Genomic DNA, 17,425 nt, shown 5'->3' with positions numbered 1-17,425 from the left:
GTTGAAATAGAAAGTACCGTCTTCTGGCCATTGAGACCCATTATATAGTTTTCATTGGGACAAAACCAAATTGCAGTAAACAAACAAGGCATTTGGGCTGGAGGGCTGGTGGTAAGCTGAGGATTGAGAGATTAGCCAGGAGGAAAACTAAAGATGTGGAGGAGTGGGGCTTGGAATTTTTGTTTCCCATGCTGCAGGGTTCTTGGAAGAGACTGAGCTAGACAATCAGTTCCTTGTTAGCTCTCTCTCTCTTGTTCAAATTGAACTTTGAAAGCTGATGTTCCAGCGCATGTAATTTTATACCTACATGATTTAAATAATAGAAAATTAAATCAATAAGCACAAAAGTTATGAACGAGCCTAATTTGTCAACGAGTTTTATCTCATATTATGTCCCAAAGTTCCAAAACCAAGTTGATAATTGGACACCTCAACCAGTGATCATTTTCCCCTAATCAATGCAGGTTTTCTCTGAGCTGGTGGCTGAGTGAACTATTTATTTGGCTTCCCTGTGGGCACTAATACAGCTGTGCTCCCTAATCAGACCAGGTGCCCATTCTTTCTACCCTTCCCCCTCTTTCCTTCATATAAACAGGCAACACTTAGAGTTGTCGCGACGATCTCCTTTTACCTTCGTCGACCAACCTTTATTGAGCCTACCTTGTGTGCATACACTTTGTTTCCAAATTATACAGAAGAAGGGGAAGCCAGTCTGATGGAACTAGTTGGTAGTAGGAGCAAGGGCTGATTACAGTGCACTTTGGAATGCACAGTTGGTATTAAGTGCATTGCTCTTCAACCCCAATCGTGACTTTAAAAGTTGCTGGTGCTATTTCATAGTCTCTTATCCCAAATGCCCGCACGTGAGCTCCTTTTTCTCTGCTCCCGTTTCCCCAGGATGGCTTCACTCCGCTCGCCGTCGCACTCCAGCAGGGACACAACCAGGCAGTGGCCATCCTCCTGGAGAATGACACTAAGGGGAAAGTGAGGCTCCCCGCGCTGCACATCGCCGCCAGGAAAGACGACACCAAATCCGCCGCCCTGCTGCTTCAGAATGATCACAACGCTGATGTCCAATCCAAGGTGAGAGCTGCAGCCCGTTGTGGAAAGGCACTCCGCTGCCAGACTGCCGCAGGGCGTGACACAGAAGCAGGCCATGATGATAATGCAAAGTTGCCTCGGTCATGAAAAGATGCGTTCCTTTCAGAGGTATTTCCGTAAGACGGGGACTGACTGCTGGGTACAGTAACAACTGGAAAAAATAAACCAGATGAATTCAGGAAAAAAATGTCTTTTCTTAGCTCAGCTTTTTAAGAAATCTGTCATTACTGCCTATGCTTATAAGTAACAGAAACAGAATCTGCAAGGCAATACGATGTTGCGACGTGATAGGATGCATTTTCTCGGAAGAATTCCTTTTTGGCACGTTGAAACAGTACGACTTATTGCAGGGAGCAGCTCTGTGTTTGCCTTGATTTTGCATCGTGTAATATCTTCCCTCTTTTTCTCATACAACGCTGCTTTCAGATGATGGTGAATAGGACAACTGAGGTACAGTATTACAGTTATATCGAGATATGCGATTTTTTATGTTTCCTTTGTCTGATTAGTGTTAATGCTCACTAATGCATACTAATGATTGGAACTTTTATTACTTGAAAATTCATTTGGAAACTTTCCTCATCTTTAAGGCAAATTGATCATTCAAAAACAATTAAAGTACCTTATTGGAAATATTCAATCAGTAAAGCATATTTTATCAGGCAAATTAGTTTATCTCTGTAGAGTATGCTATGAAACTATTAGAATATTTTAAGTTGGATGGGGTCCCATTAATTTTTTTTCAAAAAGAGGTGTGATCTCATTTTCTTAATGAGATTTCTTACATTGCAATTAAGCAAAGTGAAAATAGGGACATTTCTTTTCCACTGTGCTGTATCATCTTATTTAATAGCAATCACTCTTCCCTCCATGCATTTTTTTCTTTGCCACATTCTATATAATCAATAATGATATTGAGTATATAATATGCAAAGTATCTGCTTTTATCTTGCTGTCTTAAAATGCTTGCCATGAAATCATCTGTTTTCCTCATACTAAAATAATTCATATCCATCACCACAAGTCCAGACATGTGAGTGTGTGTCTAGCAATCTCCCCTTTGCCAGTTACAGACACAATAACACAAATAATGTTGAAACTACCAAGATTAAGCTGTATTCAAAGGCAAATGAGTATTGATTGAACTCGATTGAGCCTTTGTTGGGAGGATTATTTTAGCAGCTATTACATTTGGTCACTGAGGTGGGGCACTATGGGAGATTTGGGGCACTCGTCATATTTAGTATTTACTGAGAACAATGTGTTCTTTTATCATCTTTCCATCCAATTTCTCCATTGAAACACAAAGGTATTGGAACAATCCCTATCATTTCATCCTGTTCCAGATCCTTGAATGGTAGATGGGTCTGAAACTTATTATTTTATTTTATTTTATTTTTTAAAGTTCAACTGCTTGGTGACATGGCTCAAGATGGAAATGATATATATAAATTGATTTCTAATTATTGAGTTCAATAGCTTTAGCATTTCCTTTGCGTTTTGGCGATTGTTTAAGATACAGTGTTGAAAGTCATACTGACTGTAAACATTGTGTTCAAATCAGCAGTTGTTGTTACATCGAATGGCTCCTGGAGACCCTCCATGTATCTGAATAGAATAGGGCTTTCAAGGGTTGAAATTCCTGAAGCAGATCACCAGGTCTTTCTTCTGCAACCATTTGATTAGCAGCTTAGCATGTAAACTCTGTGCCACCCAGGGGGTCCTTTGGAGAGACTAGAACTAAGTTGTTTCTCAGTATTTGATATAAAATATTGCTCTTTGGAGAGACTAGAACTGAGTTATTTCTCAGTATTTGATATAAAATATTGCTCTTTGGAGAGACTAGAACTAAGTTATTTCTCAGTATTTGATATAAAATATTGCTCTAAGGACAAAAGAATAACAAAGATGGAGAACCCTTCCATTCCTTGTCGAAAGGTGGCCTCTGCCTCCCAGCTTGCCTTGAACGGGTTTAAAGCAGCTGGGATTGATTTAAGACTCATAGCCTGTGGCAGTCTCATGAATGGGCAATGAGGCTGTGCCAGAAAATAAATTGGTGCATTGCCACCAATGCGAAATATACTATTATTATTTTTTAAATCATTTGAAAATGATTCACTAGCAGTTTCTCTGAAATGAAACTACAACTTGAATAATAGACCCACATTTAGGCTATGTTGGTATAGCAGAAACATCAAGTTAAAATGAGAGAAAAAAGTCAATTATTTCCTTAAAATATAAACGTTTTACACTTCATAGCATAATAGGTTTCAGATAGATTCCCCCCACCATCTTCAATGAATATCTGATACCTTGTAGACACAAATTAAATATAGCTTGATCAGAGTCCTTGCAGTGACTGAATAGTTACATTGTGTGTGTGTGTGTGTGTGTGTGTGTGTGTGCGTGTGCGTGTGCCCTTGCCTCCAGATGGCTAGAAATTATTAGTTGAGAGCACAGAGTAAATTTCTTTTTCTACTTGGAGTATTTGAATATTTCCTTGGAACCATTTTAGAACACACTCAGCAAATCCTACCTATCAAGTGACTAGAAAAATAACGGTTGTGATTTAGACGCTATTCCTCACAAACAATTCTATGCACGAGAGCCCGCTTCAAAGAAAACAATACAAAATAATCTCAAAACTACCGGGTTTAGCAGCCAATGAACAATCTCTACTGTTTTCTGTATTTTTTACATTAAGAAACAAGATTTGTGGAGGCTCAAGAGAATAATCAGATAATATTCCTTTCTGTACGGTAGTAGTGTACTTTACTTTGTGTACGTTAAGAGACTTATATTGTGAAAATGGCAAAAATTCAAACTTTTATTGGACAAAGAAATGTAAAAGAATATGCTTTACTTCCATTTAAGATTTTCAGATTTGTTTTAAAAAACATTCTGAGAACAAAGTTATCTAATGCCTAACTACTTTATGTAATATGGTTGATTCCATAACATTTTATTTTACTAATATACTTTGGTGTAATTCCTACGTTCAAAGTTGGATCAGCTAAATTTTTCTTTGCTTTTTTTTCTCTTCATGCTGAACTCAAATATACTGCTTAATTTCGATTTTTTAACTTTTTGAAAACTGATAATGATATAGTCTAACTAAACAGTTTGTGGAACCGGATAGACACATGACAAAAAGTTGATTTGAAATGAACCGTACAGTAGCTCCCTTCTAAGAGTGTGCCACAATATTCGCATAGTCACAAAGATACAATGCTACCTGGTGCTTTGAAAAATATAATAATACTGGTTTTGATTCTTTCTTTGAAGAAACCATTTAAAATTCATAATTATGTTAATCCTGTGCCCGAAGCCACATTCTTCAAGCCTGGTCTGTTTCTCTTGAATATGCTAAACCTGCTCAAGAAACATGGTTTGGTTTACCACAAATCTCACAGGTAGCTCAGGTAATGTGAAATGTTTGTTGACAGAAATGAAGGACATTTGTTTACCTCTTTATGCACAGTTATTTACCTCTTTATTGCATTAAAATTGAGTCTCATTAAAGCACTTAGCATCTAAAGTACATATGTTTGTTACTATGTGTTTTTTTTCTGACCGATACAGTGACTGCAATGCATAGTCTGTAACATGCTTTCTTGATGGTCATTTTCTTTGCTTTCTATAGAGTGGCTTTACCCCTTTGCACATAGCCGCACACTATGGAAATGTCAACGTGGCGACCCTTCTTCTAAACCGGGGAGCTGCTGTGGACTTCACAGCCAGGGTATGGATTCAAGTCGTTTCTCATTTTGGAACAAAGGTGTATTTCACTGTGAGGTTTCCCTTTTAAAGTGAAGGCTACCACTGGCTTTCTTCAAGGCTCTAGCTAACTTTTTTTTTACTGGGATCTGTGTAAATGATATTAGATTTCCCATCTTCTTTCAAAACACAAGAAGTCATCCCAACCCCAGCAAGATTGTTGTAAGTCCACATGCACACAGATCATTTCCTGGAGTTGAGGAGGATATTAAATCAGACATCTCTATGGACAATTATGTCACACCAGCACGACCATTTACATGAAGACTGAAAAAACACTACTGTTCAGGATCTTTAAAAATTTAACTATCAATTAAGATATTCTATTAGTATAAAATAGGCACTTCTATGAACCAAGATTTCTGAATGAGCAGCTTCAGGTTCATAAATGATTAAACTGTAAAAAATTTAACTTTAAAATATATAAATTTTACATCCTATAATGATTATAGTGCATATTATGACGGAATCTTTTTATGAATTGAGAATTTGCTCATATGAAAAGTTTTATGAGAAATACATTGAAAGACATCACTTTATGTTGTAGGCTTAATGCTATGTTTTTATTTGAAGTGTTAACTACATTATAAAACTATATGTATATATATCATATGAATCAGTTGATGAGATTTTGAATATTGTAAATATTTTAACAGAAAGTAAACGTTTTTGTCATAGTTCAGATAGCCAATAAAATAATATAATTTATGTGTTTGGATTTTTTTCTCAGACATTTTCTGCACTGAAAGGAACTTGGTCTAGTTTTAGGTTATTTTATTTTTACTGAATTATTCTGGAAATGATTTGAAGGATCCCCCTCCCCCAAAATAGGCATCAGCATATATTTGTATTCTACTTTGAAGCATAAGAAACGTTAAAAATTCATGATTGATTAAATGCACAGTGCTGTAAAGTGAAAGACAGACTTAGAGTAGCGCTCTTCTCAAACTAGGGTCGACATTTTTATTTCTTTTACACAAGTGTGGTTGTTCCCCCTGTCACTTGACAGACAAGATGTATATTGAATACATTTACTGAAGATATTGACTAACTGGTGTAGTTTTATTTCATTTTTTTGGGTTCACTCTAACCCTATGACTTGTGGTTTATGCGTCTTTTTTGTGTCTTAAAAAACCAAAGACATTGAGACTTGAGAAACCTGAGCGCAAGTTCACACAGAGGTTACCTCCTTCGTTGTGTCCTTTAACAAAGCCATCACCATCCTGCCCTAGCATGCCCAACACCTTCTTGTTTGGTCTCTTCATGGTGCAGAATGGAATCACTCCGTTGCACGTGGCTTCCAAAAGGGGAAACACAAACATGGTGAAGCTCTTACTGGATCGCGGTGGGCAGATTGACGCCAAAACTAGGGTGAGTGCCCCTGCTCTTTCAATTAAATACCTTTCTGATTTTTCTTAATCCACTTACCATGCCCCTGAAAAACAAGTCCATACGCACGTTTTCAAGGGCATTGCTTTCTTGGATTTGATTTAAATCTCTTATGACATTTAGGGGTTTCATATCATAAAGTGGAATTCCTATTTGTTCACAAGTGCCCAGAGAGAATGCGAAGCCTTCAATAAGACAGTTTGTGTAGTCTTGCTTATTGATTTTCTAGGACTAAAGCTCAAGAAACACATTTGCATACATGGTTAAGCTATGAGAGTGTGGCTTCTACAGAAAGTATTTGAATACATATTGGATGTCTTTATCCTTTCAATTACTTAGTTCCTAATTCACTTCTTTTTAAATGTGATTTTGCTTAACTGTCGTAAGCAGATCTGCCATTATGTTTTGGGGGTGGTGGGGGGGGCGGGGGGAGAAATAAAGTTATTACATCACACCTTCACTCAAGTTATTGTGGTGAGAAGCTGTGCCCTTCATTCATTTCAAACTTGTTTTGTAAAATATCGTTCTCCCAAGTTTTTCTGCACTTCCAATAAGAACAGCATTAGATATATAGGAAGTGAAATTGTTAAAAGCTCAGACTCTGAAGACAAACCGCCTGGTCTGCGTGATATTGGCAGTTTCCTCACCTTCTCTGATCTCTGGCTAATAATAGTACTTATTCCATAAGGCGCATTGATACTCAGCTCAGCGTTTATTATTTTAAAAATAGAGTGATAAATTATTTAGCTACTCATGTTTTTGCTAATGTCATTACATTGCTTTTGTTTTTTTGCTTTAACATTTAACTAGTACTTTGGTATTAGTTCTATGGAGTAGCTTTTGTTAATCATCAACTTCAAACTTCAGCATTTAAACATTTAAAGAGAATAAAAAATTTGAAATATGTGGTAAAAAAAATCCTTAATTCTTTAAACAAATAATTATAGAGTTCCTATGTGGTCCCTGAACCCTAGGGACACAATAGTTTAAGAAGATAGACTGCCTAGGCCCAGAACCATGGATTCATAGTGATGGAAGCCAATAGGACTACCCCCACAGGGCACCTGTCAGTGACATGCTAGCCAGTGTTTTAATAATCATGTCTTAAAATAAAACAAAAACAAATCATGTAGTCTTTTTTTTTATTTGCATGGTGCTACTATTGCTACCAATATGTTATCACTGAGAGCAAATTTGGGAAGCTGTATACAAAAATGTTCTCCCACTAGCTTATATGAGGGAGAAAAATGAGGCTTTCTGTTCCTGTAAATAGTTACATCCTCAGAAACCCAAAATAACACTCCTGCCCTGTCCTGCATGGTCACTATGCGTTGGAGTCAACTCAATGGCAGCGAGGTAGAGTACTCGTTTCCTTCCGAGGAGCTGGTTCCAGCCCGTTTACTGGTGGAGTACAGTACTGAATGGTGGAACTAAGCTGGTGTCCCCATGAATAGAATTTTTAAAGTTCGATATGTGCCTTCAGTTTGGTTGTAGGTAAAAGAGCTCCATCTATTTCACCAAACACAAAATTCTGTAGAAGACAAATGCAGAAACCAAGGGTGTTTTCTGGAATTAGGTGTCCAGTCTGGAACTCTAATAATAAAGCAAACTAGTGTGTCCCACGGTTGTGTCTTTTTCCCATACTCCTCCAGTCTGTAAATCTGTATGCTGAGTGAATGATCCGAGAGACTGGACTAAAGGAATAAGACAGGACATCAGGATTGGAGGAACATTCATGAAGAAACGGAGATAATGTTACGACACACACTTGCTTGCTGAAAGTGAAGAGGACTGGAAGCTTTTAGCGATGAAGACAGCAGCTTTCAGTGTGGATTGCACCTCAACCTACAGAAAACAAACATCTTCACAGCTGGACCAATGACAACATCGTTATAAATGGAGAAAAAAGATGGACATTTTCCAGGATTTCATTTTACTTGGATCCACAGTCAACACTCCTGGGAACAGTCAAGAAATCAGATGGCACCTGGCTGTCAAAAACAATAGTGTCTGGGGTTTAAAGGCTTATTTTGAAATAAGCAGCCTTCTAAATGAGGTGTCAGCTAAGGCCACATGGAAGAAGCACATCCATTTGTGTAAGTCAAGACGTGTAAATAATAATATTTAAGACTACAGGAGGGAATGGTATTAGAGCTTGAATTCTGAGCATCCAGTTTTCAGAAGGCCATGGATGACAGTGAAAACCCAAACTCCACTGCAGTGTCCCCACATGGACGAAGGCTCTGATGAATTCCTTCTGGCCATAGTCCAGGGCTGTGAACAGCCCTGCTCCCAGACAGAGTGCGTTAGAAAGCGGATTATTACTTACGTAGTTAGACGAAAATGCAACACCTTATCATGTTAGCTCCCCTTTGACAATTTTAAATGTGTCCTAGTTTTAATATTTTCTTCTTTCTTTTTGATTGTGGCTTATTTTGTTATTGTTGTTGGGATTTTTTTGGTTTTGTTTTATGTTTTCTCTATATGAAGTCTAGCATAGGTGCATCTATAAAGGCAGTGACTTAGGGGTATGGAAGAGGAGACTGGAGAGGAAATGGGGAGCTAACAACAATGAGCACAAGAAAGAAGAAAATGATCTAAAAAATTTTGTAGTGCTGATTGCACAACTCTTTTTTAATATGGTTGAACGGTTAAATTCTATGGTATAGGAATTATAGTTCAATAAAACTGTTTTTTACAAAGATTTATTGGATTGGGTAAATCTGCTGCCAAAGTCCTCTTTAAATTGTTAAAGATGAAAAATGTCACTTTAAGAACTAATGTACACCTGACCCCAGTCAGGGTATTTTTAATCACCTCACATGAATGTGAGAGCCGGACAATGATTCAGGAGGACCATCTGATAGGGTTGGCAAAGGATATTAAATATACCAAGATATCTAGAAGAATGGATTAATATTTCCTGGAAGAAGTATAGCTAAAATGCATGGTGGTGAGACTTCATCACACATGCTTGGAACATGTTGTCAAGAGGGTCCAGTCCCTGGAAAAGGCCACCAGTCTTGGTCAAGTCTAAGAGTCATGAAAAGTGGAAGACCCTAAGCAAGTTGGGCTTACCTCGCGTTTGCAAACCAAAGGCTCAAACACAGCAAAGATGGCAAGGGTGGCACACGACCTGGTATTGTTTCTGTCTGTTGTACATCGAGTTATTATGAGCCTGACCTGACACCGCAGCACCTAAAGACATAATAAATAACATTAAAAGTCGATGGTTTACTTTTTTTGTTCTTTAACAAATATATTTACAAAGAGGAAGATGCTTATATTACTACTCTCTGGAATTTTTTAAAAATAGCATGAGTATTCTCTTTTTTTCTTATCAAAGGTCTCAATTTTCCTTAGCAATCAAATTAATCACAAAAATTCTACATTTAGTTTCTTATGTCTGGAACATCCTTTAATCTTCTTATTTTTATAATGTACAAGGTTTTCATTGTCTGCAAAAGCAAGCTATATGCAGACCTTGGGGTAATTAATAGTGATTAAAACCACAGTCTCTCTCCCACGTTTTCCAGTTTGACAGTCGCCTAGGCATTTTTTATCTCCTTGGTATTCTTATCATTGATGAGAACCTCGTGTGAAATTGTGAGATGTTTTCATGAGAGCCCTGTTTGCTGATATCTCAAAATCCCATTTTAATATTAAGGCATAAATTTGATAGCTAGTTAGAACTGATATTGATCATTCGACTTTATTAAGAGCATTGTTCTCTTTTATTTTTTAGCTTATTTATTATTTAAAGATGAAGATACCCCATGTAAAGACTATAGTGAAAATAATGAAATACATATTTCAATGCAAATAAGGAAAGTATACAAAAACATTAAAGGATGATAAATGAGAAACACCTCATCAGAAAACAAAGATTAAATTTTGTTTCCTGCTATTAGATATAATCATTCGTAGTATAATAATAATAGCTACCAATTGTGTGCCTGTGATGTTCTAGGCACTCTGGTAAGTGTTCTACAAATAACATCTTCCTTCATCTTCCTCACAACATGTGTGGAAGCAGTAGTCAACAAAATAAATGGCAAATTGCATTGGGTAAACTGCTGCAAAAGACTTCTGTGTAGTGTGAAAAAACTAAGATTTCTCTTTGCGAACTAAGATTGCCTGACTCGAGCCCTGGTATGTTCAATCGGTATGTTCAATTGCTTCATAAACATCGAGAGCTGGAGAGTGGCTAAGGAATACTGCAGAAGAAGCAATGTATTTGATTGATGGTGTTGATGCAGAATGCTGAGTATACTATGGGCTTCCAGAAGAACAAACAAGTACGTCTAGAAATAAACACAGACAATGTGTGCCTTAGACGTGAAGATGGACTTAGTCTCACTGATGCCACAGTTTCTTGAGCAGGGAGAATGAACATGGAACCAAACAGACACACACACACACACACACACACAATACAGGACACAGGCAGAGGTGGTACAAACTGCAGCCCTGATGGATGGCAGTACTTTATTTTTATGTACTGAATACTGGCAGTGTTCACAGACAAGTTTGCTATTCCCACGCTTGAATTTTTCATAGCCCTGAGAGTGAGTTCTGTATCTCGGCCCATACTGATTTTGTTTACATTCTACCAGGGAACTCTGTTTGCAGCTGCTGCCCCAGATTCCTTACCGTTTGCAGTAAGGAAGCAGTTTGTGAGAACCAGCTAGGACAGACGTTTGTGTACTGTCCTAGACAGATACTTGACACGAGACAGAGTGCTCCTCTCATGGCTCCTTCACTCACATACATGTTACATCCGTCTGTGGAGGGAGCCATGGCTGGGGAAGGACATCATGATTGGTAAAATTAAAGGGGCAGCAAAATTGAGGAATACTTACAACAAAATGGATTGATGCTGTGGCTGCAACAATGGATTTACACATAGAACAATTGTGGAAATGACACCGCACCAGGGGCAGAATTTTGTTTTGTTTTACTGACACAGGGTTGCTATGAGTCAATTCTGATTGGATGGCACCTAACAACACCCAATGAGCTTGTAAACATGTACATACTATTTTCTTGATAAGAAAATATGAAGATATGTAGGTCTCCATTTGAGAAATGAAATTATCAAAGGGAAAAATAAATTTCAGGTAAATTATGTAACTTGATCTACAATAGCAATGGTTTGTACTTTCAACACAAACTTCCGGATACATTGCTGGCAGAATAAACTAAGTCGAGAGGATGAAAAAGACCAGTTAGATAAATGGTGCTCCTTTAATGTTGGTCATTCTTGCCCTCTCAGCATGAACTGCATCTTCATGTACTTTGAATTGAGACCACTAGAGAAAAAATAGCAATCAGAGTGGATTCTGGATGGGACAAAACCTAACTGCCAAACATAGTCCTAACACTTGAAGTCAGAACATCCTCAGATGCAAAAATCTTGAGAAGCGCTTTTCTGGCAATTGTTTGTTAACTTCATGCAATATATTATTTGATTTCTACTTTGTAAACATATTCAAGTTCTACTCATACTGAGCTTAGGTAAGGCACGTGTTAGCCCCCAAAGTATTATTCTTGCTTTTCAGCACTGTAAAGAATCGATGTGTTTGAATTTGTGGTACTGGAGATGTCTATTAAAAGTCCCACAGATTGCCACAAGAACAAACAAATCTGTCTAGGAAGAGGAGCAGTCAGCATGCTCCGTAGAAGGAAGGATGGCCAGACTTTGTCTCACATCCTTTGGACGTGTTTCAGAAGAGACCAGTCTTGGAGAAGGACATCATACTTGGTAAACTAAAGGGTCACTGAAAAAGAGGAAGGTCCTCAATAAGATAAATTGACGCAGTGGCTGCAATGAGAGACTCAAACATAAGAAACGTTGTGAGGATGCTGCCGGAGCCGGGGATGCTTCACTCTGGGGTCCATAGGCTCTGACCGCACCGATGAACAACTCACATGGAGTTTGGGGGCAACGTGAACTTGGCATCATCATGAGCATGTTGTTTGTAAAGGCAGAAAAGAAATGCATTAGCGAATATAAACTTTACAACCAAGTGAATCTTTATTGCTTGATATTCTTGTGCATGGATGACCTGTTTTCCATCATGTTCCTTACTGCTTCTTGGAATGTGTCCAGAGATTTTTGAAGGTCTCAACATGATTTCACAGTAGATATTTCATGCCATGATTTAAAGAGGATACTCCAACCTCTTCTCAAAGGATTTAAGGCAGCCTTCCTTAATGTTTCAAGGATGGTTGTGAGTTAAGTAGCGTAAGAAAAGCCATCTCCACTTTGCATGCCACAAAACTGAGCCTCAGAGATGTTTGCTCAGGTCAGGGTGGCTGACCTGAGATGCACACACAGGTCTTCATGACTCAGGAAATCAAGAGCCTTCCAGCCACTGTGTCAGATTTTTCATGCTCTCAGCACCAAAACTATGGTTAAGAAAGCTTGTTGAACTGTTACATAACTTATGCAGCAACTCCATGCCCTGGAATGCCAACACAGGTAACTGTTAGCAAGCTCTCTATGGATGACCATTTAAGTCACTTTTCTCCGATTTCCTTTAGCCTAACCTCAGGTAAACATCTAGATAGCTTCGTTGTTCCATCTATAATCCTTAATGCTTTTTAAAAAAAGTATTATTCTGTAAAGCCAATCTTTTCATGCGAATCGCTACACACCTTGAAACTGCCAATTCCATTTTGCATTCCAATTCAGTGTCAGAATACCAGCTGAACAGTTAAAGAAGACACATCACTTGCAGAGTGGGATAAACACTGGGCTGGTAACCACAAAGTCAGGGATTTGAACCCATCAGTTGCTCCTCAGGAGAAAGAGGAGGCTGGCTGCTCCCAGAAAAAAGATGAAAAGAAATGCAAAAACTGTTGTACTCCGTCCTGTAGGATACGGCTCTAAGTTGGAGTAGACTCAATGGGGGTTGGGTTAGAAGTCGTTTGGCAGGAAATTGTCACCAGTCAGGATCCTAGCAAAAACCAGATGGCACACGCAAATTTCAGAATTCGAATAGAGATTGACAAAGGATCTACTTCTTGTGCACAGATTGTAGGGAAAGCGTATAGGGGTAGTACTGCAGACCCGGATCTAGTAAGATCAGGGCTCAATTTCAACCTTAGACCAGAATGGTGACGAGTAGAACAGGTTACCAGAAACCCCAAGGATAGAATTCTCTGGAGAAGGTCGCTATGGCAGGATCTATGACCTTCAGGGGAGAGACACCGCCAAATTTAGGAAGCTTCTCAAGGAGTCTCTTCCATCTTTTACTGGGATTCCCTTTGGCCCAACACAACCAGAAGCCAGAGGGCAAGGTCACCTCCTGATACAGTCTAGAGAGGTTGGTGTCTCCGGACACAGAGCAGAGTAGGGAAGGGTAGAGTGTGGACCTGGAGAAGCAAATGGAAGATATTCAGCCTAAAAGTTCCAGAATGTTGGATCAGACAAAGCTGTTCATAATCTAAATGAGTAGGTTTTAATAGGAGGAAAGCATAACACAGCAAGACGGTCCTGGAAACAGAGACATAGGCCATTGCACCATATCTTTTGGATTCCAGCTATTGGTGACCCCAATGTATGTCAGGGTAGAAGTGTGTTCCACAGACAATAACATAGTTCTGGAGGTATCAAAAGCATCTCAAATCTTCATAACGATTCACCACCTCTCATTTCCAGTGATTACTCCCTGCTATTTCCACTTGTTTCTTTTCCTTGAGCTTCAAATCACCAGTCAGTTTACATAGTCGGGATTTTCTTTTCTCTCATCTTCCTCCTTGTTCACTACATTTTGTCTCGTGCTTTCATCTGTTCTGCTTTAACTTTTGTGACCAAGCTAGTTAAAAGGAAAATAAGAGAAACAGAACAACAGGCGTTTGGGGATTGCCCAGTGGTGAGAAGCTACCCCGGAAGTATCAAGGTCAGGAAGTTTCATAAAAAACACACATAACATAACATATCATTATGCATAATTAATTTTGGTACAGTTTTAATATTACTACTAATAATTTTCGTTGCTGAGGAAGCATTACAGAATATGTCAAATATTGAAAATATATGCAGAAATGTTTTAAATGATGCTGGGGAAAAATTACTCATGCTTTTTCTGAGCATCTGGAAGCATTTTAGGAGAATTCATCAAAGTAGTGACAATTCAAAAGAAACATGTGTATGAATGAGATTATTGGGAAATATTTTCAGTAAACAGTTTTGTTAGGACAACCAAAGTGAAAACAGAGGAAGTTGATGTAATCTCTGGGTATGATTCCAAGTGAGTAGAATGCTCTTCCATCTTCCTGAATATGAAAACTTGTGCGCCAGCAGCCAAGTTCCGTCCCACTGACCCTCTTTCCATGGGAGCTCTCTGCATTTCCTTGTTTTGGGTCTCAGTCTCTGTCCATCTAGTTTCCTCACTCCTTCTGTTCTCTCTCTAGCATTTAATGAATTACAATTCTATTTCTTATCTATTGAGTCATCCGGATTGTGTTTAGAAAAATCTCTCTGGGGTTAGATGCAATCTTGGCTTGAAAAGTTAACACAGGGCTTAGTCTTTCATTCTTTTGGCAGGATGGGTTGACTCCACTTCATTGTGCTGCGAGAAGTGGTCATGACCCAGTGGTGGAACTTCTGCTGGAACGCGGCGCGCCATTGCTGGCAAGGACTAAGGTGAGTCAAAATGAGCAAGAGAACATCTAAATGACTTTCTGGGAGATGGGATTCTCTGCATTCTCTGTAGTACTAAACAAGGACTGCTAGTGTCATTGTATTTATGCGTTGGGCTGCCTACTCCCAGGTCAGCAGTGCACAACCACCACTCCACAGGAGAAAGATGGGGCTTTCTACCCCTGTAAAGATGTACAATCTTAGAAACTCACAGAGGCAGTCTGAACTTGTCCTATAGGGTCACCATGAGTCAGCATCAACTTAACGGCAGTGAACATGTAATATTCAAACACTGGTCAAGGATTTGTTTTTTTTACCCACTATTGGGTAGATATGAAATGTATATTGCATAGTAGTAACGGAAATATATATTGAATTGTATTGAAACATATAGACCATTTTAAAATTAACACACATTTTGAGAGACACTAATTGTCGACATTCAAAAATCTTTGTGCGTGTTTATTTATTTATTTTAAATGTAGGCAGGGAACAAAGTGAATAGAATAATATTTTCTACCCAGTCATTTACCCAAGCCTGTTTTAATGTCCCAAAGTTTAATTAGCAGAACAGGGAAGCTGCCCTGAACTGAACTCAACACTTTGGAAGTGCATGTTTATTATGTGCTATATTACTACACAAGAATATTGTTATATATCTGTATTGTATGTCGATGAGAATATGAAGTCCAAAGATTTATCCATTTCTTATATTCTTAGGTCTAGATTTTTGTGATTTCCTGAAGTGGTTGTAAAATGTACATATAGAAATGTATCATTCTAAAGCAGTACAATTTGAACTCAAGATGAGTGTTTTAGTTCATCCAATCTCTAACTCATAGGCAATACTGGTAATAAGAATTGCTCACCGGTGGTGCTGGTTGATCATATTTGGGATTAGCAAGTGAGATGTGGAAGGTGTGAGTTAGGAAGGGCCACCTGCAAGGTCCATTAAGAAGATATATTTCTCTTTATGGCACAGAGTATGTCCGGCAGTTTTTTTTTCATTTTTAAAAAATCATTTTATTGGGGGCTCATACAGCTCTTATCACAATCCATCCATCCATCCGTTGTATGTCAAGCACATTTGGGTTTTTTTTTCATTTTTTTTAAATCATTTTATTAGGGGCTTATATAACTCTTACCACAATCCATACATACATCAATTGTGTAAAGCACATTTGTACATTCATTGCCCTCATCATTCTCAAAATATTTCCTCTCCACTTAAATCCCCGGCATTATGTCTTCATTTTTCCCCTCCCTCCTCGCTCCCCCCTCCCTCATGAGACCCCTTGATAGTTTATAAATTGTTATTTTGTCATATCTTGCCCTGTCCGATGTCTCCCTTTACCCACTTTTCTGTTGTCCATCCCCCAGGGAGGTCACATATAGATCTTTGTAATCAGTTCCCTCTTTCCAACCCACTCTCCCTCTACCCTCCCAGTATCGCCGTTCACACCACTGGTCCTGTAGGGCTCATCCACCCTAGATTCCCTGTATTTTCAGTTCCTATCTGTACCAGTGTACATCCTCTGGTCTAGCCAGACTTGCAAGGTTGAATTCAAGTCATGGTAGTGGGAGCGGGGAGGAAACATTTAGGGACTAGAGGGAAGTTGTATTTTTCATCGTTGTTACATCGCTGACTGGCTCATCTCCTCCCCGAGACCCCTCTGCAAGGTGATCTCCGGTGTGTCTGGCACTTTTTAACCTCGTTTCATCAATATCCTCAACTATGGATGAAATAAATACTTTTCTAGGTAAACAAAAACCAAATGGTGAGATGACTTGTTGGCAATTTTTCATTATCAAATGTATTTTATAAGCTTCATTAGTTTATTATCCCTCATTATCTAACCTTACACTGGCTTGGTAATGTAAATGCCTTCATTCAGTATTTCAGATAAATACTTCTTCCTTTTGTCTCTTTGGGGATCACCAAAAATTATATTGGGTCACAAATTGAAGATAGCCTCACAGAGCTATAGAATGGCATAGTCAACAGTGCTTGGATCCTTTAATACAACAACAACCCCCAAAAATGTATATAAAAGACAAGTCTTACATTTTCTCTATATTCCCCTGAACAGGGTCGATTCTATGTAAGTTCCTATTGCTAAGGCAATCCAAGGAAAACAAGGAATAAAACACAAGCAATGTTTTTCAATTTATGTTCTAATTCAATTGAATTTTATGTTAAAATGATTCGGGGCAAAACAGTGTACATATCTTAAGAGCATGAATTCAGTCTTCAAAGGGCTATGGCTGTTATTCTATGAAAAGGGTATGGAAAAGCAGCTACAAATGGAAGACACATGAAGGAAACACATAGATGATTGGTATTATTTCCATTTCCATGTCTATACGGTGGATATTATAAAGATTTATCTCTTAAATGCAACATATGTGTAGGATGAAGTGATTATTGGAAATTTTTATGAGAAACCAATTAAAATTTAAATGGCACTAACAAAATTTCAAACTAGTCATGATTCAGTCATTCAAAAT

At 38.3% G+C, this 17,425-nt stretch overlaps 1 protein-coding gene and 1 non-coding gene across 35 annotated transcripts in view; one reads left to right on the top strand and one right to left on the bottom strand.

The window, feature by feature from the left end:
- ANK2 (ankyrin 2) overlaps positions 1-17,425 on the top strand; it is a 402,581-nt gene that overhangs the window by 236,721 nt on the left and 148,435 nt on the right. For 21 of the 34 annotated variants that reach the window (XM_045284229.1, XM_045284255.1, XM_045284253.1 and 18 more), the window contains exons 6-10: positions 898-1,083; positions 1,528-1,551; positions 4,745-4,843; positions 6,151-6,249; positions 14,822-14,920. In XM_045284229.1, coding sequence (XP_045140164.1) covers positions 898-1,083; positions 1,528-1,551; positions 4,745-4,843; positions 6,151-6,249; positions 14,822-14,920 — 507 coding nt within the window. The remainder of the gene's footprint in view (positions 1-897; positions 1,084-1,527; positions 1,552-4,744; positions 4,844-6,150; positions 6,250-14,821; positions 14,921-17,425) is intronic. The other 13 variants (XM_045284230.1, XM_045284228.1, XM_045284227.1 and 10 more) reach the window with 1 other exon arrangement.
- Positions 15,395-15,526, bottom strand: LOC115873396. Its single transcript, XR_004048393.1, has one exon. It is a non-coding gene; the product is annotated as a small nucleolar RNA SNORA36 family (small nucleolar RNA).

The sequence above is a fragment of the Echinops telfairi genome, unplaced genomic scaffold, assembly GCF_000313985.2.
Source record: "Echinops telfairi isolate 266 unplaced genomic scaffold, ASM31398v2 ScPeMD7_7468;HRSCAF=8506_0, whole genome shotgun sequence".
In the NCBI taxonomy this organism is placed as follows: domain Eukaryota; kingdom Metazoa; phylum Chordata; class Mammalia; order Afrosoricida; family Tenrecidae; genus Echinops; species Echinops telfairi.
The sequence above is the reverse complement of the archived record's forward strand: the minus strand, read 5'-3'. Positions and strand labels throughout refer to the sequence as shown.